Source organism: Photinus pyralis, unplaced genomic scaffold (assembly GCF_008802855.1).
Source record: "Photinus pyralis isolate 1611_PpyrPB1 unplaced genomic scaffold, Ppyr1.3 Ppyr1.4_LG6, whole genome shotgun sequence".
NCBI classification, from domain to species: domain Eukaryota; kingdom Metazoa; phylum Arthropoda; class Insecta; order Coleoptera; family Lampyridae; genus Photinus; species Photinus pyralis.
Window position 1 is genome coordinate 31,457,033 of NW_022170663.1, and position 15,263 is coordinate 31,472,295.

At 37.5% G+C, this 15,263-nt stretch overlaps 1 protein-coding gene across 4 annotated transcripts in view; it reads left to right on the forward strand.

Moving 5' to 3' along the window:
• Nucleotides 1-15,263, forward strand: part of LOC116173364 (F-actin-monooxygenase Mical-like) — a 48,645-nt gene that overhangs the window by 25,454 nt on the left and 7,928 nt on the right. For all 4 annotated transcript variants that reach the window (XM_031490783.1, XM_031490784.1, XM_031490785.1 and 1 more), the window contains 2 exons: nucleotides 3,885-4,632; nucleotides 8,771-11,019. In XM_031490783.1, coding sequence (XP_031346643.1) covers nucleotides 3,885-4,632; nucleotides 8,771-11,019 — 2,997 coding nt within the window. The remainder of the gene's footprint in view (nucleotides 1-3,884; nucleotides 4,633-8,770; nucleotides 11,020-15,263) is intronic.

A 15,263-nucleotide genomic window follows, 5' to 3' on the forward strand; every position in this document is an offset into this window, starting at 1 on the left:
TTAACATTCCATTGCTGATATGCGAGTTCTGTGCTCTTAACCGAATGATTTCTTTTAACCTAAATGTTTCATGTTTTAGCACTAACACTTTTAAATGCGAATATTTTAAAAAATGCAATTGCAAGTAGTGGTGAGTGAAATACTGTGAAAAATCGAGAATTTGAGAACATGTCTTTTTATACTGGTCACAGAAAATGATGCTTAATTGCTTACCCTTTATCCGCGTTTTTTTTTTGTTATACATATTGGGAGAACAAATTTAATTGTGATCGTTGCAAAATTATATTTATACAGGGTCATTCTTGACGAGCGTCAGTTAGAAAGATATGGAAAACCTTTGAAAATGAAAATAAACTGATAAGTTCTTTAAGGGTTTTGGGACATGATTAATTGAACTAAATATTTTCAAGATGGCGCCACTTCCGGAAATAGCGGAAGTAGCCATCAACTTTGTTATTTTAAATAGGGACTCCCTATTTTTTCTGCATTTTCGGATTCTACGTCGAATTTGGAGTACTTCGTCGATACTCAAGTTTTTATGTCAAAAATTGAATTTGTAGGGGTCATTTTAAAAATTTATTATTCGAAAACGGTGAGAGATATTGCAAAACAGCAAAGAGTCAACTATGGGGTATAGTTGTACTCCAAATTCGACGTAGAATCCGAAAATGTAGAAAAAATAGGGGGTCCCTATTTAAAATAACAAAGTTGATGGCTACTTCCGGTATTTCCGGAAGTGGCGCCATCTTGAAAATATTTTAGTTCAATTCATCATGTGCCAAAACCCTTAAAGAACTTATCAGTTTATTTTCATTTTCAAAGGTTTTCCATATCTTTCTAATTGACGCTCGTCAAGAATGACCCTGTATATAAAACTTCTTCTAACTAAACGACTGGGCGGATTTTGAAGAAATTTTTTTATGTGTCCCTGTGTGTCCCTGGGTGATTTAAATTCACAATTGGGGCGGATCAGATTATAGAATTAAAATTTTTTTTGTTGATATCTCACTCTGCGCTTTCGTGTATCAATCAATAGTGATGTTTCACTAACGTTAAACTTAACGTGCAGGTTATCTGTAGAAAACGTTATTTTACGCATATTAACTAACGCAAAATCACGTTTTTTGGCAGATATCCTGCACATTAACTTTCACGTTTCTGATGCGTCACAGGGCTGATTATCGAGAATACGAACTCGCGAAGGAAAGTAAGAGTAGTGATCAGTAAATTTTTGTTGTTTAATTACCCTTCACGGAAGGATGCATGTCCCTAACCTTTTCTTCTATGATTTTGGATTTGCTGTTTTCCAGTTACACAAAATGATGCATATCCTTTACCCTCTCTTTTTGATATAGTTGATTAGCAACCGTTAAGGTTGGTTATTGCGTTCACAGCATTTCTTCCCCAATAATGAATTAGATTATTGTTATTGTGTCTAATTTAAATCCCCATATACTTTGTAGTTTTATCTAGTGGTCAAAATAACTTTTATGTTTTATACAAAAGAGAATACTATTTCCCGTCATCAAAACAATAGGAAGCGTCATTTGTTTGATTCTTCAGATTGTTTAAATACTTTGAATTATTTTATTTTCTAGGTCCTTTGGATAATTCTGTTTAAATCTTGAAACCCATGAGATTGTTTGGTTTCAATAACTTCTGGTACAAAGGATTCCTCAGATTATTTCTTTAATCTTTCAGGGTCTCTGAATTCTTTTGTTTGTTTGGAATTTTTTAATTTTTTTGCTTCTTCTACATTTAAAGATTTCTTCATTTTCTTCAGGGTTCACATTTTCTTTGATTTAAATTCTTGAGAGAATTTTTTTAAATTGTTCAAGTCCTTCACATAGTACCACCTATGCTTCGGATTTTTTTAGGTTATTCAGACTTTTCTCACTATTAAATTTATTCACATTTTTAGGCTCTTTTTGTTAGAATCGTGATTTTTCAAATTCTTCAAACTCCAACACCTTCAGATTCTTATAATACTGTAGGTACATTTTTCCATTTTTTTGAGGTTTTAGATGTTCCACATATTTTTGGAATTCTCCCAAGTTTTTTGGATTCTTAAAATTCTTCAATTTTTTTTAATTCTGAATTTTTTCAACTCTTAGGATGCTGCAAATTCTTCAGATCACTGATTCATGGTCAGAAGTATACAAAGGTCTTACGTTAGTTGTAGGTAAGCGAACGTCAGGAGGTATGGAATACTTCCCAGAAAAAGAAAGATTCAATGTTCATTTCCCTACAATGTCATTAGACATTTGTATACTGGGAGGAGGGGGAAAGATATTCCCCCCCCCCCAGATCCTTCGATTCTAGGCTCTTCCAAAAAGTATTGTATAAGTACTAAGGGTACTCAACATTTTGGAGAAAAACTTAGAACCGGGGAGTCTATGGGGATGGGATCCCCCCCCCCCCCAGGGCAAAGAAAGATTCAATTTCTCTACAACTAACATAAGACTTTCGTATGCGAGGGGTATTCCAGACCCCCGGATCTAGGCTCTTTCCAAAAAGTATGGTATATGTGCTAAAGATACTCATCATTTTGGGGAAGAATGTAGATCTGGGAGTGTATGGAATACCCCCAGTATACAAAGGTGTTATGCTAGTTGGAGGGAAGCGAACGTAAGCGGGTATGGAATACTTCCCAGAAACAAAATTCATTCGCTACAACTGACATATTAAGACCTTCGTATACTGGGGATATTCCATACCCTCCGGATCTACATTCTTCTCCAAAACTTATTGTATAAGCGCTAAGGGTAATCAACATTTTGGAGAAGAATGTAAACCCGGAGGATCTGGGGGGTATGTACCCCCAGTATACAAAGGTCTTATATAAGGGGGTATGGAATACTTCCTGGAAAAAATTTGCTGTGGCTAGCACAGATACAATCCACACACCTGCGCGATTTTGCCCTTTTATGTCCAAGAATATGGGTACCAAATTTGGTTCCAATTGCTCCAGCCGTTTAGCCAGAAATGAAAGTACAGATGGACCAACATCAACAAGATTTTATTTAATTCGGATTCATAGTACTTCAAAACGTGTATTTCCGTCTAAAAAGTTTTTTACCCCAATGCTTACTCACGTACGGGTGGTAAAAAGAGAGATTCAACGTTCATTTCACTACAAGTAACATAAGACCTTCGTATGCGGGAGGTATTGCATACCCCTCAGACGTTTCTATACCCCCCAAACCTCCGATTCTAGGCTCTTTCCAAAAACTATTGTATAAGTGCTAATGGTACTGAACATTTTGAGGGTCTGGGGAATACTCCCCAAGATTCTACGGGGGTACCAGATACCATCATCTAGTACTTATTAAAAAACAAAAGTGTATCCAGCATCTAATCAGTAGAGTTTAATGATGCAGGAATACATGGAAATTATCCAAGATGTATAAAAGAAAGGTCATCGATAAGCATCTTTTCCTAATCAGTATAATTTGAAAGAACAATACTATTTAGCAATACCTGTTTAAATCAAAACAAATCATGATAAATCTCTATTTGGAAAGATGCTTACCCATAAACTTTTCTCTTTTTGATTATTGGATACTACTTTTGTTCAGCTAAAGTGGTCTTTACACTTTAATTGACACTGCATGTGCAAGGGGTACGACAGATCATGTTCTCTGAAATTCGGCCTCACTGCGATTGCGCTGTTAAAAGATGTTGAACCAATTAGACCAAATTGTACTGATCACAACTTAGTGGACACTGTTTTTGATTCCACAAAGGGAATTATAAACCATATACAATCCGTCCGCCTTATGGCGCCATTCAGTGTTTCACTAACTACTGCCTTGTGTATTCAGTGTTTTTTGCATGCTCTCAGCTTTGTTGTATTTCCTCCTAAAATTGACATGTAATTTCAGATTGTGTCAGACGATACCAGTCCAGAATCATCTAGCAAGCATAATTCCGCGACGGAGATTTCAACAGATTCTGAATTCGCAGTGGACGATCCGACGCCTACGCGAGAAATTCCGGCAATCGTATTTAACGACCAGCACGTAACGATGCGGAAAGCCTCATTCGGTCTGCCGAAAAAAGTACAGGTGAAATCTGGTATTTTAAATTCGCCAAATAACGGTAAAATTCAAAGTACGGGTATTCGGTTGGAATTTACACCTCTTGTGCCTTCACCAATTATACCAAAAGCAGCACCTTCTTTGCTTGGTAGAACTGAAGGTTACGCCTTAAATCGCACACAAAGCACCGGTGGTATTGCTACTAAAGTTTCGTTGGAGCTTAAGAAAAAGTATTTGTTAGGTGATAGCGAAGTTCCGGGAAGTATTCAGAAATCGGGAAGCGTGTCCACTTTAGACTCAAAATTCAAATCGTTTCATACGAATATTACCGATTGCCAAAAGTTGTTAAAACCCTCATCCGAAAACGTTCAGGCGACTCCCGCTCTTAAATCTCCATTATCTCCCATCATCTCTCAATCGATATCGAACAACGAAAGCCCACAAATACCCGCCCATAACTTCGACAAAACCAGTGAGAAGCAAGACCAAGATAAATTTCAAAATGAAATGGAGAATCGACCGCGAAGTCCCGCAGAAGAAATACCTGTTATCGTGCCTCAGATTGATTGGAAACGAACAAATTCAGAAAAAGGTAAGAGTTAAATGTGCAGGTGTGTGAAGTTAACTGGGAAGGTTTCTGAGTAATGTGATTTGAACTGGAGATTTTAAATTTCAGTTAATGGTGTTTTAGCACCTTGTAGACACAAATTAGGTGTACAACTTTGGTTAAACTGGTCACTACAAATCTAGCGCAACGGAATGTTTTGCACTTAGGACCCAAACGCTTTCGTGGTAACAATTTGCAAATGCAAATGTTCACTCACATATTAATACGGTAACGCTTCGCAATATTGCCGGTTGCTACACGAAAAAGTTCCCCTTTTTTCTTAAATCCGCCACTTTATTATTATAGTTTTCACTTGAAAATCTGATGAAAAACTGCAACTTTCGACAAGAAATCTTTTTGTACAACTCGATTCGAGGTTCCCACTTAGTTAACAATGAAATTATACGCGATCTCAAAAATGGCGCGCATAACTCACATGATTTGCTTTGAAAGCGTGACGAAAAATTTCGTGCTATGCGATCTGTACATTTTTTCGTTTACGTTGCGTAATTTTGCCTTGAAGGTCTGGCTACGAATTCAATACGCGATCGAAAAAAATGTAGCGCTCGACCTACATACAATTTCTTCGAAGGTTGAGTGAGAATGCCGCTTTCCCACCAGGTTTTTACTTACGTATTCGCCGAATCCCAAATACGAAATGGGTCCGTTGTTAAACCACGCGTTCACGTTCTTTTTAGCGCATTTTCCAACGAAGTTGGGTGCGCTATTGTAGCCACTTTCTTTGTCCGTCCATCTGTCCGAGGCCTTAACTACTCCTACAGTTTTCAAGATATTTAGTTCGTTCTTTTTGCATTCGGTAGCGTATCGCTCTGGCACCTGTGTCAAGAAAAATCTTGACGATTGAACTGCGCAATGCCAACTTTCTTATTTATGGAGATATTTCTTTGAAATTTTATCCAAAGATGCTTATAGTAAAAGCAAACGTATTGCGTATTGGAAATATCAGATTAATAAGCGCATGCGCAGGACGTGCAATATTAACTGCGCAGTAAGTGTCAACTTCCTTATTTATGAAGATATTTCTTTAAAATTTTAACCATATATGCTTCTAGTAATGAAAAACATAGCGCACATAGGTATCGTCTTTGGGGAAGTATTGATCAATTTATGGAAAATGCGCTGAAGTTACTCGCCTTAGGGCGAAAACCTTTTTACTTGTTTATACATGCGAAGGTATAACAGAGAGCACTCGATCCTTTCATGCGGTTTTTAGAACCGGCAACACTGCAATGTTTCAACTCTTATCTGCCTGAACATTTCTTTCTTATTTTAACGTGCTCCATTCTATTGCATATTAGAAGAAATCTAGAATTCTGTTGATAGCAACATCTTGTAGCATTCCCGGGTGCATTTTTTATTTTCTTCTTGCCCCCCCCCTCTCCCCTCTTTGAAAGTGCGTGTACCTCAAGGCCCATGTAGTGGAGGTGTCTTTTCATGCGACAATGACCTGTTGTAACATCTGTCATTTGTGCTAAACTTTAGCAGGTCTTTATCTTTTCGAAGGGCAGGCACCTTAAGTAGAGACTTGACTTTAATCTGTCACACTTTTGCAGAGGCTACTCATAGGAGTTGTCTCTGATTATCAGCTGACCAATATTTGCAGTTTTGCTGATTGACGAACCCATTCAGATGGAGGTGGGCTTCATGAGGAGTGCATTGGATTCATTTCATCATCAAGAATCTCGTCAAGAATAACCTGCATTCCTTAAGTAAGTATTTCCCATTGCGCCTAATCTCTTGGGAATATTGAGGTTCGTTAACGATTAACACCTTATCACTGCTAACTATCACGCTGAGATTTTTAAGTGCTCTTTATGGTGCCTCTTTAGAAGTGATGATGGTATGAATTTCGCGCGTAAGATTAGTATTTTTTGCATTAAAGTACGTTCACGTGGGCATGCGCTTTTTTGGTGGTCCTTCCCCCTCAAAACTTTTTTTCCAATTTTTTTTTATTTAACTACAAATTGGATTTTACATAAAAACATTAGAATAATGTTTAATGCACTATTGTGCCAAGGAAAATAATTCTTAAAGTTTTGATGAATTTTCGACGGTACCCAGAACGCCTGCAGAATTAGTTCAGACACGATTAAACGTGAGCCACAATGTGGCTAGGACACCTGGCTTGCACCTGGGCGACCCAGTTTCGTTTGTTTGGTATGAAAAAAATTTTTCCACAAAAATGCGTACGTAGTTGATCATTAGGTTAGTTGTAGGTTTAAGGTTTCCTTAATTTTTGTTTAAAACAAACTTACACAATACACAATACAAAAAAATCTACACAAAATGCGCATGCCCAGATGCCCACGTAAACGTATACTGCATTCATTATAAGAAGGTAGTAGATGGCGCTGTGTTTGAAGATAATCACACACAGGGAAAATATAAAACGGCACACAAATAATTGTAAGGTAGAAATATCAAGCACTGCTTACAAAAATAAATCAAACGATTTCACGGTTGAATCTTTGACATTAACAGCTAATGACAGTTCGACAGTTTAGTTGGCAACAGAATCCACCAGCTTACAAAATTCGTTAGTTGTTTTATTTTTCAGGATAATACTGAGTCGTGTTTTAACCAATAACAGTAAAGCGTCAAAGCTTCTCTATGCTTTCTACCGCTACTTTCTTAAAATGAATAAGAAGCGCTCGTTGAATTTCGTTAGTATTTTTTTGTTATGACATTTTGGGCCTACGATGTACCTATAATTATAGTAGGGGAGCCGAATAGGGGATTTTTGGATGAACTCGAGCGCTCCAAATTGAAGTAAGGTGGTTTGACTACGTGTTGAAAAGTGTGCATTTCAATAATCTGACGATTTAAGCGTGACGTGAGGGAGTGGGAAGGTCACAAGCTTGCCAAAACGAAAAGTTACCTTGACATTCTTGAGCGCGTTGGAATTTTTGTTTCAAATATTAAAATAATATTAAATTATTCAAGAATAATAGGAGTAATATAATCTGCCGATTTCCACACGTCAAAGTGGAACAAATCGTCTATAAAGTTCAGTGTGTTCAGCAGTTGAAAGTGGTCGTGTTGTGGTGGTACATATGGTAACTGATACGCATCATACCACAATTAGCAGTAGAATCAACACGGCGTGATGTGAACAAAATCAACATGGCGCTTTCCCCCATGCGGTGCGAAAAATCATCCCCACCATCGAATAGGGTTTTATAAGCCGAGCTAAGTATAACCCTCGCCAGGAAAGATTGCCAGTCACAGCACACCTTGTGTCAATTTGCACATAACATTGTAAATGTTTTTTTTTAAGATGCGAGCGACTTCCGGAATAGGATCGTGCCAATGTTCAACGTAAAGGCTTTTCGTTCAACAGTGGCACGATCCTATTCCGGCAATCTTTCCTGGCGAGAGGTTTATATAAAGTATATAAAGTGATCACTTTACCCGCAAGGGCAGATAAAGTGAAACAGATGATTATGCATTCTAATAACATCTTTTATTCTTATTAACTTAAAACGACCGCGAGGACAAAATCTAAGCTTGCTATTTTTGACGTCTAAGTTAAATTTAGAATTTTCAGAAGCCTTACAATGATTTATAGGGCTGGCTTCTGGTATAAAATAAAACTTGTATTATATGATTCCTTAGAAGTGATGATCGCTTGCATTTCACGCGTAAGGTTCTAGTTTTTTTTTGCGTTATTAAATTGGTTTGAATTTCATCACTTAAGAAACCAGTGTCCCCATCATGCAAACCGGCAGATTAACATACCTCCAATATCAGAGACACGTGAGGCATAGGTATACACTATCAATATTTGACCCGCTCGAGTATTGTCATGTGGTTATTTTTTTGTACATTATTAGAAAAGTGTAGCCCCCCCCCCCCATGTTTTCTTACGGAAATTACGATCGCGCACATTTAATTGAAAATAATACTATATATCCCTATTTTAAACCTTTTTCAACACTACTCTTAGATTGAAACTTTGCGCCATTTATTCAGTAAGGTGCCAACTATGCGCCGAGTATGTCTAATGGCATTTTCCAGTCGAGAGCATATTATTTGAAAATGATCTGGTTAACTTCACACACCTGAAACATTCACTGAGTCTCCAAGAATTTTCTTTTTTTAGTTAGTGATATGTCTAGCGATAGCCTCACCTCATCTGATAGTGACTTAAATCAACATTCCGGAATAAAGAAATCTCCTACTGTAAAAATTATACCACGCGTCGAAATTCATGACGACGATGGGAAGATAATCGCAAACGAAACGGTAACAAAACCCGAAGGCGTAATACCCGAACCTACTCAGGATTTAAAAGACACCAAAGTAGTAATAAGCGAAAAGAAAATTTTGAATCCTCCGAAAGCCTTACCAAATTTAGAAAATGTTTTATCTGATTTCCACACTGAGCTGCACGAGAGTAAGATCGCAATGGGAAATGAAAGCAGTCGAAGTACGCCGTCGGATCATGAGTCGTTCATTGAGCAAACTGCCGCGGCCATGACTGAAACGGAATTATCCGATTGGGCGCGAGACAGCACGGTTTCGGACGATTTTGAAGACGTTGAGTATGAACTGAATCCCGACTTGATTAATGTAAGAAAAAATAAACCACCCAAGGGTATTCGAAGTTTAAAAAATTCGGTCATTAAGGCGTACATTGACGAATTTGATGATCTAGGTCATGTGTGCCAAAAATCCGAAAATTTAAATAATATTCTGAGTAGTATTGAGTTTATGGACACGGGTGAGGAGACGAGTAGCGACGAAAAATTGTTACTTGACGCTTGCACGAAAAATAACGGTTATGTTGAATTTCATAATGAAGATGATATTGCCGAAGATAGTTTGAATCCTATGTTTAATATTGTAGAGACTGTGAATCCCGCCATAAGACAGGCGTTAGATTTGGAAAACCTGTCGAGTTACGATAATAATACAGGGTACTGTTTCATTGGTAATGAGGATAACTTTGGTAGTGAGGTAATCAGTTTGAAACCGTCCGATTTGCAGAAACTTAAAGAGAAACAAAGTGCGTTCGAAAATGAGGAGGACAGTTTGCTTGTTGTCGATACTGGAACGACAACAGAAGAGAATACTTGTAGTGATTCGACTGTAAAAAATTTCGTTGAGGTTTGTGCAAAAAAAGAAACGCCCCATATGATTGAGGCACTTCTCGAGGAGAAAAGGGTTGAGGATGAAAATCAAAATAATGATGTTGAGAAGCACCAAGATTTAGTGAACGCTGAATATCAAGAACATTGCCAAAGGTTACAGGGAAAGTTCGAATTTGGGAATATGAGGGATTCGATAGAAATAAGGAAATCAAAACGCAAGGAAAAGCCTGTGTCGTCTAAACCGGATTTGATTCAGGAGGAAGTGAGTCAGGTCAATAATGTAGAGTTGATACCTCCGAAAACGCTCCAAGAAATTTATACAAAAGAAGAAATTAAAAAAAGTAGAGATGAAAATCAGAGGTTGGTACAAGAAATGGTTATGAATAAAATGAAAGCACAGAATAAGTCTCTCGAACGAAAGAAACGAAGTCGAAATTCGTTTAGCCCCGGTTCGAGCCCGAACAAATTTTTTGAACTCACCAAATCACCCACTGCGGATGTTTTTTTAAATATGGAACATCAGCAGGTGGAAAATGAACGCTTGCCACCCGATGTTCTGCTGTCGAGCAATGGTTCCGTAATCAACTGCCATTCTGAGCAACAGCAAATCATCGAAGAGCCCCAAAAAATTAGCCCAATCGTCACCTTACCTGATCTTCAACAAAAAATCGTAAACGGCGAGAAATCGGAATTGCGCAAATCGAAAACGCGGTTAAAGTCGAGCGACGAGTTAATTTCGAAGATCGGCAAGGAGAATCGAAGTATTGACGTGCAGGACAGCATCGAAGCCTTGGTAATCAATACGGAAAGACGAAATTCCCTGCTCTACGCTACCGATACCCTAACGAAAAAGCGTAAGAACTCGTTTAAACGATCAAAAAGCGGCGAGGAACCTCTGACGCATAACATCCTGAACACCTCGGAACCGACGCGACTCGCCCTCAGCCTGTGCTCGCCTGAAAACCCGATGCGTAGCACGAAATCCGTTTCAGAAATACTGAAGACTTTCGAAACGGCCGACTTGCGACGAGATCTCAGCTGCGTCGACAAAAAGGCGCAGTTTTACAAATCGGACCCCAATCTGCTGGCGAACGCGGGCAAAGAGAAGAAGACAAAGTGTAAAGATCGAGATAGGCGGAAGAGCATTACGAAATTGATTTCGGAATTTTTCGGGAAGAAACGAGAGGGAGCTAAAGGAACCAATTCGTCCGCATCCAAAGGATTTTTGGCGAAAATATCTCCCAAATCCAAATCAAAGGTAAGTTTCAATTTGTTTGCGAATGATTTTTTTAGCAAAATGGACAAAACTGAGCGACTTTACTTTGTGGCTTTTTCCTTTTTAATGGATTTATTCGTCGTATTTGCCCCTGGAACTTTAACAAAGGTACCTTTTTTAAAAATTGTATTAAAGTCAAACATTGGGATAACTTAGCGCGCTTCCAATGACACTAAACAACCTAATCGGACGAGATTTTGTGCAACCAGTAATTATACTTACTGGCTAGGTTGAAATTCCAAAATTCGGATGCGAAAGGTCAAATCAAAACAACATAACTTAAGATTTTATCACAGTTTAACCCCTAAATCTTATCTCTAAAATAGTTATAATTAAACAATGTCATAGAATACTTTGACTCCATTGATTTGCATGGAAATTTGGATTTAGGTTATTCTCACCCTCCACTTCAAAATTGGACTTGTGCCGTTGGTTGCTTTTTATTTTTTAAGGGTGGAAACTACCCCTATTAATAATATAATTGTAAATTCAAGCAATTTTGGATTATTTAATTATACAGTAACATTAAATTTAGATTTCTTTGCTATTTTTATTTTTTACCACATAATTTCTACCCTTATAAAAACCAACCCTTGCGAAGAAATTCGAATAGTTGTAGTAATTTTTTTTCTTCATTGATACTATATATACAGTAATTTTTTTATTAAAATTTTACGAATTTATTTTATTTCAATTAAAAAAACAACCCTTATTATTTGAAATATACGTCCTAGATCTCTAGATTTTCAATAACAAATAGAAAAAAATAAAATTTATTTTTACATGAATGTTAATTTTTTATTTATATATACAGGGTGATTCCTATAGTACCTGCCACCGTTTGGGAGCGTGTAGGTGGTGCGTAGGGGAGTATTTTGATATAGGACACTTGGGGTCGGAAATCTAAAATAAGGGTGCCAGAGCCAAATTTACCTTCTGGAATTTCGCGCCTGTAGGTAGGCAACCCAACCGGCCGGCGGTGCACACGGAGCGATCTCAGGCGGCGATGTGTGGTTGACACTTGATCAGAATTTTGTTTAAACCCACGAAATCCCGTCTGCAACGACGCGTATCAAGTGAATAAACACTATGGCACGTTTTACTAACACGGAATACGCGGACATGCACTTCATGTACGGATTGGCAAATGGTAACGCACGAGCTGCACGACGAGCGTACGCTGAGCGGTATCCAAACCGTCAGTTACCCTGCAGACAGGTCTTTCAAGAAGTTCACTTCCGACTGTGCGAGACAGGGCAATTGCAGGTAAGCTGACGGAGGCTTAACTTTACACACAGATTCGTGATGCACATCGATACTTGGGTCATTTAAGCACCCATTTCGAAAAGTTTGTTTGTTTACACCGACCTCCTCCTATTTCGCAGCCCACTAGCGCCCGTGATCGCGATCGCCCGTTGGTAAATGCCTTAGAGGAGGATGTGTTGGAACGTTTCGAGGCAAACCCGCGTACTAGCACTCGACTTGTAGCAGATCAGGTGGGTTGTAGTCAACACACAGTGTGGAACATCGCCAACAAAAACAACTTACACCCCTATAAGTTTAAGAAAGTGCAAGAGTTACGGCCGGGTGACCATGAAAGGAGGCTGGAATTCTGCAACTTAGTCGTCCAGGAGGAAGAAGCTAATCCGAACTTTCTGAGGTCGGTTGGGTTGCCTACATACAGGCGTGAAATTCCAGAAGATAAATTTGGTTCTGGCGCCCTTATTTTGGATTTCCGACCCCAAGTGTCCTATATGAAAAGACTTCCCCTAGGCACCCCCTATACGCTCCCAAACGGTGGCAGGTACTATAGGAATCACCCTGTATATCTAATAAAAAAAAATACACGAGGAAACCGAAAATATGATTTGTGTAAATAGGCACATTATTCAAATTAATTTTTTTTAAACCCTTATTTTTGAAAGGATTGTAGTTGAAAGGGGTCGAATGAGTCACTAATGACGAGTGTATGCAAACTTTGAACAGCCAAATCTTAACCAATTTTTGTTTTACAGAAGAACAAAAAAAAAGCAAAACGTTCAGAAAAGCAAAAGCTACATTTTTTTTATTCTTGTAAATTTTTCGTATCATTAATACTTTTGAAGTTATTTTGAAAAAAAAGGTAATTTTTCAAAATTTCAAAATTTTTTTTTATTCAAAACTACATTTTTTTAAAAATAAGCACTTTGCACCGGTCAAACTTACAGATCATATAAACAATACATAAATAAAGTAAACTGTAAAGCGGTAACGGTTAATTACAATTGGGGTGCTAATTAGGGGGTGATTTCCTTGATTTTTTTGTATCAAAACTTTATTTTGAGCGTAACTCACTTGGTTTTGATGCTGGGAACTTTTCTAAAAAAACAAAAAGAAAGGTTTTTTCAAACACTTTAAAAAAGTATTCATAACTTTTCCCGAAAAGTGCTTCATTTTTTGGTTATTTCACGTTAAAGTATTCGATTTGGAATTTGACGAATGAGAACCTACTTTTCATGAGCTACAACTTTTACTGGGTCTACAGCCTTTATATATAGACCATTTTGTTTGTTTTTTTATAAGCTATGTTTTTGCTAAGAATTTGCGAAAAGCCGTCTGAAAACATGGTTTTTTTGTTGAAAAATGAACATTTTCACTCACAAACAACTCGAATACTATTGACTTAGTGAAAAAACTCTATAGAACAAAAGTTGCTTACAATTACTCAATTTATCAATTTCCGGACTTATTTTGAACGTATCTAACCCCCTCCCCCCCGAGAAGGGGTGGCATTCACCCCCCAAGTAAAAGCAACCCTGGTCGATACCTGCACTGCGACGTTTTGGTCTATTGTGTTTCTCGGTATTGTCTGTCTTCAAGAATACCTGTATCGTTAACAAAATCTAGGATTTTAATAGGGTGAACGTTACTTCCTCTATACTTGGATATGACTCATAAATGTACAGGGTGGCCAAATAAGAATGCGAGGTACGGTATCTGGGAACCTGTCCATCGTAGAGGCTTGCGGTAAAAAAATTTATTACTAAAACGGCCACGAGATAAACCTGGAAAATATTTTTAAGTTTCTGCGATGGCCGCTAGGGGGCGTAACTGCAATCTAGAATCTAAAAAAGTGATTTTTCTGTGAATTCAGCTATATTAACCTAACAAAAAAATGTCCGGTCTTTGAAGTTGACGATGATCTGAACCTTTTTTGTTTGACAATTTTTCTTGTATCTCTAAAAATGAAGTGGTGGGGGGTATTCAAAGGTTTCCGTAAAGAACACCCTGTATCTTCGAAACAACTGAGCCCTTTTTAACAAACTCGTGTTAATTGAAAAGAGTTATTCTTCGGCTACAAATATTATAACATTTGAAGTTTTGTTAGTTTCACATATCGCCGCTTGAGGGCTTTTTTCGACATTCTGATAGAAATGGGTAATTTTCTCAAAAAAATTAAATGCGTTGGTTTGATTTTTTTTTTCATGAAAAAGTAGCTGAATGATGCCTAAACAATCTCGCGAAAACCTCATCTCGCTATCTTGTTCCTAACATAAAATTTAAGCCAAAGAAAATTTTATGCCCTGAAAATTTTATTTTTTTAAGCTAATTTTTTCGGAATTATTTTTATTATATAATTTGTGGCCCTATGGTGGATCGATTTAAAAAAGGAAACTTTTAATGCCGCCGTAAATGCTCGAAATGCTGGCCATCACGACATAAAAAAATATATATATCTCAAGATATCGAGATGCTGTTTTCGCGAGCTTGTTTAGGCATCATTTAGCTATTTTTTCATGAAAAAAATGGAACCGATGCATTTAATTTTTTTGAAAAAATTAACCATTTCTGTCAGAATGTCGAAAAAAGCCCTCAAGCGGTGATTGTAAAACTAACAAAACTTCAAATAGTATAATATTTGTAGCCGAAGAATAGCTCTTTTGAACTAACCTGATTTTGTTTAAATCGGCTGAACCGTTTCGAAGATAGAGGGTGTTCTTTATGGAAACCTTTGAATACCCCCCACCACTTCATTTTTAAAGATACAGGAAAAATTGTCGAACAAAAATTGTTCAAATTATCGTCAACTTCAAAGACCGGACATTTTTTTTTAGGTTAATATAGCGAAATTCACAGAAACATCACTTTTTTAGATTTCAGATTGCAGTTATGCCCCCTAGCGGCCATTTCAGACACTTAATAATATTTTCCAGGTTTTGCTCGTGGCCGTTTTAGTAATAAATTTT